We start from the raw sequence: 10,729 nt of genomic DNA, 5'->3' as shown, positions 1-10,729 counted from the left end.
ATATCTTTTTTTTAATATTTTTGTGTTTTTGCTCTCCTCTCTCTTCCTCCATGGGTATCCATGACCAATAGGCAATTGTAAATGCGGAGGGTGGGTTGTCTTGCAATAGATTTTCCTCTCCTCCCTGACTCTCATTCCGACTTCCCTAGCGGTCCACAGATCTTCTGTGGCAGCAGTTGGTACCACCCACTCACCAACCCGTCACCACATGACAAGTGAAGGAGAGGTAGCGAGGCAGGGAAGATTAGTGAAGGGGTGAGTGAGCTGGGAAACTTTACTAAAGGGGGGGGGAATGAGGTGGGGAAGGTTAGTGAAGTGTGAGGTAAGGCAGGGAAAGTTAGCGAAGCAAACACCAAACTTCCGTTGAGATAACTCGGACAAGGTTTGCATCCCAATCCACTTGCTCTCTGTCACTGCAGTAATCCCAACATTTCCTCCACCCCTGCCCTGACAGCTCCTATAAAATTGAGCCAGGTCTGGTCCTACCCAACCATGAGGCAGATAGACATCCCAACTCCAAAGCCTGACTAATGTCCGGCACCATCCAGTGGGTCTAGGGATGTTTAGAGTCCCATGGTGTGAAAGGGGATGGTCTGTCTTCTGCACTCTGGGTTACAAAACCTTTTATAACGCACACCTGGAAGAAGGTAGCAGTTCACTGGCTGCTCTGTGTGATATGAGGAGTATTCATGGAGAAGGAGATCAGTCAGTTCTCCGGAGTTGACTAAACTAACCCTTCAAGGGGAAATCTCTCTATGTTAACTGGGCTCAGAAGACAAGGTGGAAAAAAGTCCCTGTAGTTGCCAATGTAACCTGCCTATGGCAGAAATGACCAGGGAGTGGTTACATTTAACCCCCTAACCCCATCCCTTAATCTTCTCCCCAACTGTGACTACCAAAACCAATCCCTGGTCTCCCAGCTCCCACTGTCACTCCACAGGTGAGGCACAATGGGTGGACTGCAGCAGCTGGCACTCTGGCTAATGTGACTGGAAGCCTCAGCTGAACCATGAAAAGATCCCCCATCCTACAAACACAATTCCCCCTCAACTCAGACTGTCAGCCTCTGGACACGACACGCATTGTGAACAAAAGTCAGAGTGCTTATTCCAGTCTCTAACTAATGCCAAGGTGCTGAAATCCACCAATAATTGCATAGTCATTGTTCAGATTAAGGCTTAATTGCACAAATAGGTTTAACTTCAACAAACATTCTAGACTCTCTCCCACTTAACTCCAAATGTGCTTTTAGTTGTCACCTGCCACACCTTTCTAGGATTTACAATCATACAAATAAAAACACCTTGTTGGTTGTTGGCACTGAGCTAGTGTGAGAGCTGAAACTTGTCCCCATCCCAACTGACATTGTATAAAAGGGGAGGGCACGCAATGCTCTTGCCCCGTTTAGCCCCACTGATCAAAGACAATTTTCTTTGCCAGACTGACTGAGTACCTTTCTGGTCACAGATTAATATTCACAAATCATCCAGTTTTGTCCAGTATGATTTTGAACATGTGAATTGGAAGACAGTTTGGTTTCTTCTTCCAAGAGTTAACCCTTCCATTGTGCCATTGCACCTTTGGAGCTGCTGTGTAGGATGAAGGAGTCCTACACACTTCACGACTCTTTCCAGCCAATCATCCCCATAATGCGGGGATGGAGCAGTCAGTTTATGCACCGTAACTCCTTTCCCTCATTAGTCAGGGGATTAAGTTCAAGAGCTGCAAAATAATGTTGCAGCTCTATCAAACCCTGGCTTGCACATTTGGAATATTGTGATCAGTTCTGGTTGCTTCATTATAGGAAGGATCTGGAAGCTTTAGAGGGGACACAGAGGAAATTTACCAGAATGCTGTCCTTTTAACCTACTCTATTATCAATCCAATGAGCTGGCAAGTGATAGGTGAAGCCAGGTGAGAGGGAAAGTGGATGGGTGCACAAGGGGTGAATGAAGTAAGAAGCTCGGAGGTGATAGTTGGAAGAGATAAAGGGCTGAAGGAGAAGGAATTCAATCGGAGGGGAGAGTGGAACCATGGGAGGAAGAGAAGGTGGAGAGGCATCAGAAGGACGTGATGCACAGGTGAGGAGAAGAGTAGTGTTGGAGATGAGACAGAATGGGGAACAGAAAAAGAGAGAAAGGGGAAGAGAGAGAAATTAATAGAAGTTAGAGAAATCAATGTTCATGCTATCAGGTTAAAGGCTATCCAACAGAATATGAGGTGTTTTCCTCCAACCTGAAAGAGGCCTCATGGTGGCAGTAGAGGAGGCCATGGACAGAATGGAGATGGGAAGTAAAGTTGGATTCAGAAATGTTTCTCTCTCATTCTCCTGATGGGGCCCGAAAGGAGGTGGGAATATCCAGTAAGCCTGAAAACGGACTGGAAGACTATGATGTTGGGGAAGGAATTTAAGAAATGAAGCCACACCCACAAGAGACAATTATCAGGGGCATAATTTTAAATTGGCAGGGTATATCAGAGGGAAATTTTTACACAGAGATAGTGGGTGTAGGGAATACCCTGCCGGGGTGGTGGTAGATGCAGATACATTAAAGGCATTTAAGAAACTCTTAGGCACATGAGCAATAGAGAAATGGAGGGTTATGTGGGACAGAAGGTTTGGATTGATTTTAGAGTAGGTTGATAGGTCACCACAAGATTGTGGTTAGGGTAAATCTGTTCCTCACAGTGAGATGATTAAGCAGACCCTATCTCCCTCTCCCAATTCAATAACCCCCTACAGTGCCAGCCAGATACTTCTAACACCTCACCCAGCACCCCAGTGTCTGTCGGTGGGTGGGAACGGGAGGAGGCAGTGGGAGTAGTGGGGAGGTCAATGGGCTCTTTACACAGTCAAACTAATCCTCTCCTATGATATTCCTTCTTCTTCAGCCTTTTACTTCCTTTACCTATCACCTCCCAGCTTGTTAGATTGGCCTTAGAGAAGGTTAAAAGACCAGTATGGTGTTGGGATTACACTATCTATCCTTTTTCATCCTTAAGCATGGTAATAAACATGGTTGTGAGGAATACTTTCCCCCTTGCTTGGAATTTTGTTATTGAATGTTACAATTTTGATTAGCTGATGCTGGATTAGCTGAAGGTATTGGCATGGATACCATGTGAGGCTAAGACAATGAGATAACATGATTACTGCAGTTTGCCACATCACAGAAACCCATAGATTAACATATATGATACTGTACTCCATTGCCATGGAAAGCGATTAAACAGGGAAACACCAAACTTCATTAGTACTACACTGTATATCTCAGCCTAGAGAGAGAGACATGTTCCAAAGAAATAATAAAAGATAAACAATAGTGAATTTCTTCTTTTTCCTACAGTGAGAGTCCATAACAATTAATTGTTTTGTTACCTATATACTGCAATCATAGAATGAGTGTACTTTATATCGTAAAAAGCACCATTTATTTATAATTATCTGTTTTTTTTAATTCTCTCCTTCAGCCCTCCCCAAGGGGTACAGATTCATTCATAATAAAAAAATAAAAACAGGAAAGAAAACAAGGAGAAATACATTAGCTCCCCACACTTATAAAGGCTGGGAAAGAATCGCCCCTTTTCTGTTTAGAGTCCCAAGGAGCAAGGACTTTAAAAAAAGGCAGATCTTTCTAAAAAAAATAGAAAAACAAATTCTCTTTTTTTCAACAATCTCTAACATACAAAGATATTCAACTATCCAATGCATTGCACTTGGTTTCAATCAAGAACTGTTATTCTTTTTTTTTCCTTTGACAAAATACTTGTCAAATCTCCATCACAAATAACAAGTAAGGTGGCCTTAATAAGTTTTCCTTTTTTAGATTGCTTTTTTATTAAATTGTAAATGAAAAAGAAGGTTTGCGCAATCACCCTAGTGCTGAAGCAGTGGGTTTTGTTGTTTACTGAATGAAATAGGGGCGTACAGACGGAACCAAGATGGGAAACTAATGGACAACTGATGTTATCCCAAAGCTGACATGATTTGCGGGCACATTTCCTTATAAAATGAAATAATTTCTATCGATACATTAGAGACAGCACACCCCGGTTCACTGAGTCTACTTCTAATGTGATGTTTGAGGGTACATTGACTGACAGGGCAATTGTCAGCTGGGTACCAACGAGGGTCTCACAGAGGAGAATCCCCATAGAATCTGATGCCATTGGGACCTAATAATCTTGGGATAACAGAATTCCTGTGGATGCCTACTGAATGAGTTTCCTGTAATATAGGTTTCTCCAGCAGTTTTCCCACCTGGTTTATTTATCAGTCCCTCTTTGTGCATTTACTGAGTCAAGAACAGTTTTCTGCCACCAGGCATTGTTCCTCTTTAAGCAGCTGTGATATTTTTCTTCTTTTTTTTCAATTTTTTTGTGTGTGAGAGATTGCTATGGAGAAAGCGGCTGATACAGTGTGAGGGAAAGACTGTAATAACCACTGAGATGTCTGTCGATGTAACAGCTTTGCACACTCAACCAACCAACCCTCAGGAGATTATCTACCTAACTCAAGACTGAAGTGTTGATCTTGTTCACGGTAGGGAATAAAATATCGGGGGAATTAAGAAAAGGGTTGACCTTTATTTTAAAACTTTAGAATGGATGATTTAAATAAGTAAGGCTGTTGGATTGTCAAGCAGTCTTGCATTAAGTCAAGGCTGATTCCTGTCCTGGTTGGTGATATGGACATGTAGGTGCACCATCCAGGTGTGGAGAAGGAGGATGCACTGGGAAAGACTCTAGCCTGGTCTGGAATTTGCTACACTCAACCTCAAGAAACAGTCACAGCCATTTTGGTTTCCTTCCCGAAACATCAAACGTCCACCATTAGAGGTCGAGGTGAATCTCCTGCAGCACACAGGAAGAGGAAATAAACATTCTGCAGTGATCTGGGAGATCAGTAGTCCTTTCTGTGCCCAGTCTCACCACAAAGGTGGTTCTAGTCCTGCTGGGGTCTCCACAGAGCAGCAAGAGTGGAGGGGAAACCCATGAAAATTAAAACACAGTCAAGGTGGACTGCACTTCAAAGAGTCTACATTTGATGCAGAGTATTTTGGGACCTACCCAAGAGGAGTTGAAAGTTGCTACATAATCATTATGGGAAAAAAATGGGATTTACGAGATTTGTTAATGGCCTCTCTTCCCACTTCTGGGTTACTAGGGTTACTATTGGTTGGACATTAAACAGTTTATTGAAAAAAAGCTTAAAAGCATCTTCCAAACTTTCCCTTCAAAGACATCAATATAATTGGATGACTGCACTCTATCAACCTGACCCTGGACAATTACTGTTTAAACAGTAGATATATCCATTTCCTAGACCCGTGTTCTCCTCTTTCCCCAGTCAAATGTCATTGGTTAACCATGAACATTCCAGTGGAACAGTGTAGTCCAGCCTGCTGTAATCCTTGTAAACTAAATTGCCTCATACTAGGGAATGGGCATATAGCATTAACTTATTAGTCCTAAGCACAGTTTTAAGGGAATGATGGGAAATGGAAACAAGGAAGAGGCATGTGGTCACATGCTGTAGAAACACACCTGATCCACAGCCCCACTCAGATGGAGTGGTCTCTTCTTTTGAGATTCCTTGCTGGCTGGGCCACTTCACCTGACTGAATGGAGAGGGTAACCATGGGTGGAGTGAGCTGGCATCATTGGCTAAACTTTAGCCAGCTTCTCAGTTGATATTACAGTCTTTTAACTGAGTTGTACAGAGAGACATTATCCCTTTTGTCTGTCTTTACATATAGTATCCCAAAGGTTTCACAAACAGAATCCAAACTGTAATCTCTTCAAAGCTTCCCTGGCGGGGGGTGCGGGAGGTGTTGGAGAGTGGGAATGAGAACCACTATTAGCTAGGGGCGAGAGTATGATAGATTTGCCTTTCCCAGAGTGGAACGTTGCAGTTAGGAGACTGTGGTGGAGTATTCAAGGGCAGGAAGGGAGTGTGGAGAGTCTCTTAAAATGCCAGATGGACTGATGGGCTTTGTTGCCTCTGCACTGCAGCAGAGGAATGGGACAAGTCTTCCCTGTCACCGCAACCCATTATCAATCTAGCTCCTCAGAAGCCTTGGAACATGGTGGGTGGGGCAGGGAGGGAAGTCTGAGTGTGGCACTCCTGGGGGGAATGAGAACTGCAGGAGTCAAGACTCCCATTCCTCTCTTTCTCTCTACCCAGTTCTAACAATGACCTCCTGTTCATCTATGCCATAAACCCTTCAAGAGGAGAGTGATATTGCCAGCTGGTGGACAAGCTGAACACTGTATCACAGCAGGGTGAGAGTGGGTTCATGATAATCCCCATACCTCGTGGCAAGAGGGAATATTGGGATTGCACTGTGGTCCTCTGGCCGCAGACTTCCTCTTAGCCCTTCTCAAGGTCATCTGGCCTCGCAGTCAATCCAGGCAAGATTCACAGATCCAGAGAGAGGGTTTATTAGGGGGCGGCATTGATAGGAGGGGGGCAAACTTCAGATCACAGACGAAAAGGGCTCTGCAAATGTCACCAAACCTTGTGAGAAACAGACTGAGCATTCCACAGTACGGCCTAGTTACCTTGCAGAGAGCAGCTCTCTGCCTTCCTCCCGCTCAGATAGAAGCAGGGGTGTCTGAGGTGTGGGGATGGACAGGAAGGCATGGACTGGGTGTTGAGGGGCGAGGGCCCTTGTCGAATTACTTGGCCTTCCTATCGATGCTTTAAAGGTGGGAGCCAGCCTCAGGAAAGAACAGAAAGGAAACAAAAGGGGACATTGCCTCTTTAAGTGTCAAATGTGAGCTGTTGCTATGCTGTGCTTAATATGTACCAGAATAGTAGGCCCCTTGGCATGAAACAGGTAGCTTTTGCGTTTGTTAAATCTGCAAGAACTTCAACCAGATTTTTTTTTTTCTTTTTCTTTTAAGCGATAAACCAGAAAGCAAAGCCAAAACTATCACTACCCAGAATGCAAGCAGGAAAAAGTTCCCTAACGGTGATGATTCTTTACAAAGCCTATCTAGTTCAGATGCAGTGTGACATCTAGAAATGCTTTATTTTCTCTGTATTGAACTTGAAGAGATGCTCATCTCGAGAAGTGACCCCTTCCATTTCCATGCACTTCCACCTCCCCCCACCCCGGCCAAATCCAAAACGAAGCGCTCAAACCCACTTGCATCACTGCGTTAGACTCTCCTCAGTGAGTTATTGGGTGAGTCAATGATTTGTCAGCAACACTGATTCCACCCAGCTGGTTCAGATAGATAAATTACAGGTCAGTGAAGGGATGCCTCTATCTAGCCCTGATTTGGTTGTTGAGCAGATGCCGAGGATTTCATGTGTCTGGCCCAGAAGGGCCCCTTGCCTGAGGTTACACTCCCGTACTGAGAGTACTGAGGAGGGTATGCCAGCAGGGCAGGAAGTGTTTGAGGAACCTCTGGATGGAGGGAGGATGTGAGTGTCAGGGATGGGTTCAGGAACAGGTTGAGCACAGAGGAATGAGCAGGATTGCCACCTTATAATCTTCCATCAGGTCTCCCCTTGATATGTCCCATACTCAGGAACATAGAACTGTGCAGCACAGGAACAGGTCCTGTGCCCCACAATGTTTGCACTGAATACCAGGCAAATTAAAATAAATCTGCCTGACCTGCTGAGATACTCCAGCGTTTTGTGTGTTTCATATTCCTTCAGCTTGTACCTGATCCACATCCCTCCATTGCCAATGGATAATGAATAATAACAAGGCTGTGGTGGAATCCTGTGTTACGTGACTCTGACCCTTGAAAGCTTATAATTCAATGAGGAAATGAGCGACTACGTAACGCCATTAGTGAGCGAATTAATGCATGGGGTGCACTGCCCAATATCGGTGAAACTTAGCCAAGCAAAAGGCCACACTCCCTCTGTTGCACACACCCATGCCCCCACCCCCGGTTTAAAATTTATGCCAGTTTTACCACTTCGATCCAGAACCGAAGGGTGTGGAAATGGGGAGAGCTGTCCCCAGCCTCTGGGCCACAGTCTATGCTGAGCCGTGGAGATGAGCATCTCCCCTTCTACAACCTGTAATGTGTACTGTCACCCAGTAATTGTGGACTCGCTGAACAGGCTTTTCATTTGGTGGAAGTATCATTTACACCTTCAAGGACAAGAAAGTCATTGGAGATCACCTATCTGAAACGATTCTTGTGTCCAGATGGATCCCATCCTTTGGCCCTGTCTCCACATAACACTTTAATTGTTCTGAGCCTTTTCCTTCGTAATGCACTCCCCTCTTGTCTTCTAGCCATCCCACAGTCCTCCCTCAACCCCACCTGAATACAAAGTTAGGGGAAGAGGCCAAAAGACTTCATAGTGGTGCTGAGGACAATGCTATCACTCGGTCAACGAGGGAAGCCCTCGCTCTAATTAGCGAGGCACAAAGTCGGCTCAGCGGGGCTGGGCCGGTCTCACACATCCTATCTTGGAGGCAAGCGGCCACAATGCAGCAGGCATTGAGATGGAGACCTTGGGCCAGTGATGGAAACAATGGTGTGTTCTTACTGGGAGAGGGGTACCTCAGCGGTCCAAACATCTGTGTGGCCTGTCCAAGAGGCTCCTTCTCCCCCCCATGGCACCTCGTGGGGAAATGGTCTAAATAATATCCAGATCACTTTCATTAATGGCCAAGACTGTCTGGTATAGAATAGGGTTTGAGAGGTTGTAGCACATTTTGGTGGGGTAGATGGAGGGTGGATTAACTATTTGGGTTTATTCTTCCATAGTTTATACATGTATATATTTATAAATATTTTGAATACATTTATGCAGCCTTTAATGCATTTTAACAAGAGGCACTTAAAAAGATAATATCGCATTTGCATTGTAGGTTGTAGTGTTATTTCTTAAACAAAAAAGTTAATTCTGGGTTTGATCATGTACCATCTTTCTGGTGCACTTTACGTCCATGAACCCTTCAGACTTTGTTCGTAATACTGGTTAAAAGGTTAAAATCACAGTCCTTATTAAATGCAAACAAGAGATGCTTCCACCAAACTTGAAGCCACATTACACTGCAAAATGTATGATGGCATTAGATGCCAATCTGAATGGGAAAAAATTTATTCCTATGGCTGGGGTTATCATTCTGAATTGTTTTGTATTCTCTTCCTTGAATGTGTGAGTTGTCCCAGACGGCTGGTGGTTTCATTTACAGTTCCCAGTGTTCAGCGATGATAGAATATCCCTTCCCCCCACCCCCATCTCTCTTTCTCTCCCTCCTGTCTCTCTCTTTATCTCTGTATATATATACATACAGTATCTCTCTCTCTCTCTCTGCCAGTTTTATTTGTGTCAAGGAAGGTATCAGGTGGTCTTGTCGCTGGCCAATGGGAAAAGACTTGAAACTATCAGAGGAACCAAGACTGTGGAGAGACAAGGAGAACAAGAGAAAGATCATTAATAAGATAAAACACAGACCAGAAGGTGCATGGCATTACATCTAAAGAGAACTCTTCTAAATTCTTTATGAACTTTCTTCCTTGAAATTTTGTGCACATTGTACTGATCTTAGTCAGTGCCGAAAATACATAATTTCTCATTCCAATACTCTGACAGAGATATGTCATATTAGGCACACTACAAATCTCTCCCTTAGTAAAACACACAAAATGCTGCAGGAACTCAGCAGGTCAGGCAACGTTAGTAGACGTTTCGGGCCGAGATCCTTCATCTACCCCCTTCTTTTCCAGACCTAATGAAGGGTCTTGGCCAGAAGATCCTTCCATATTCCTTCCATAGATGCTATCTGACTTGCTGAGTTCCTCCTGCATTTTGTGTGTGTATTGCTCAGGATTTCCAGCATCTGCAGAACATTTTGTGTTTATCATTCCCTCTGCATGTTCTTCAACTACAAACTTCAAAGCTTGACTGATGCTGCACAGTATCTCATTGCAGAATTTCTCACCTATCGGTATCATCTCTGGATGCAAGCAGAACCTTCCAAATAAAATTTGAATTCCACATCTTCACTAGATGTTGCCTGTTATTTCACAGACACAGGAAGTGTTGGACAAAGTCTGCGTTGATACTTGTAAATAAAATGCACCATTCTTACCTGGTCTTGTCATTAGAGTCACACACCATCCATCAAACACTCATTTATACTAATACTATTTTAATTGCTCCACATTCCATCCCAACAACTTCCCTCCTGCCCCTCCCCTGTGGCCCAAGAGTTTCCTTGAGACACGCTCAACTTTGGGATGTGGACGGAAACCCGGGTGCCTGGGTGTTACAGGGAGTTACTGGGTGCAAGCTCCTCACACAGACACTCCACAAGGTCAGAACTGAATCCTAGGTCTCTCTGTGAGGCAGTGGCTGCTCTACATGTGGCACAGTCTTTTCTTCTCTACACTGACCTGTACAATTTATAAACTGTGTGTTGTCTGCCTAAGATGCTGCTGTTCACTGTAGCGGTACCTCACCGCACACAGCAATCAATTCAACCTGACTGCAGAATCCAGACTCTCAACAGTGTGGTTACATCAGAAAAGATCCAGCAAAGTAAATTATCTGAAGTATTGCAATAACATTTAAAACTGTGGGCTGCCCCAGCATATCACTATGTGTGTTGTCTTTCACTGTATGTATATGTGATAAATAAATCTGAATCTGAATTGTCAGTGAAACATCGCCTTTGAGGGACAGACAGACCTAAAGAAACTTCATCATTGCACTTTTAAAATAATTGCATCTAGAATTGAA

General features: G+C 44.1%; 1 protein-coding gene across 10 annotated transcripts in view; it reads right to left on the bottom strand.

The window, feature by feature from the left end:
• Positions 1–3,409: 3,409 nt before the first annotated feature.
• nfixb (nuclear factor I/Xb) overlaps positions 3,410–10,729 on the bottom strand; it is a 392,155-nt gene continuing 384,835 nt past the window's right edge. For all 10 annotated transcript variants that reach the window (XM_059991877.1, XM_059991878.1, XM_059991875.1 and 7 more), the window contains one exon: positions 3,410–9,387. In XM_059991877.1, the coding sequence (XP_059847860.1) occupies positions 9,373–9,387 (15 nt within the window). In that variant the 3' untranslated portion in view covers positions 3,410–9,372. The remainder of the gene's footprint in view (positions 9,388–10,729) is intronic.

This window comes from Hypanus sabinus, chromosome 16 (assembly GCF_030144855.1).
Source record: "Hypanus sabinus isolate sHypSab1 chromosome 16, sHypSab1.hap1, whole genome shotgun sequence".
Taxonomy (NCBI): domain Eukaryota; kingdom Metazoa; phylum Chordata; class Chondrichthyes; order Myliobatiformes; family Dasyatidae; genus Hypanus; species Hypanus sabinus.
This window is presented reverse-complemented; position numbering and strand designations above follow the sequence as displayed.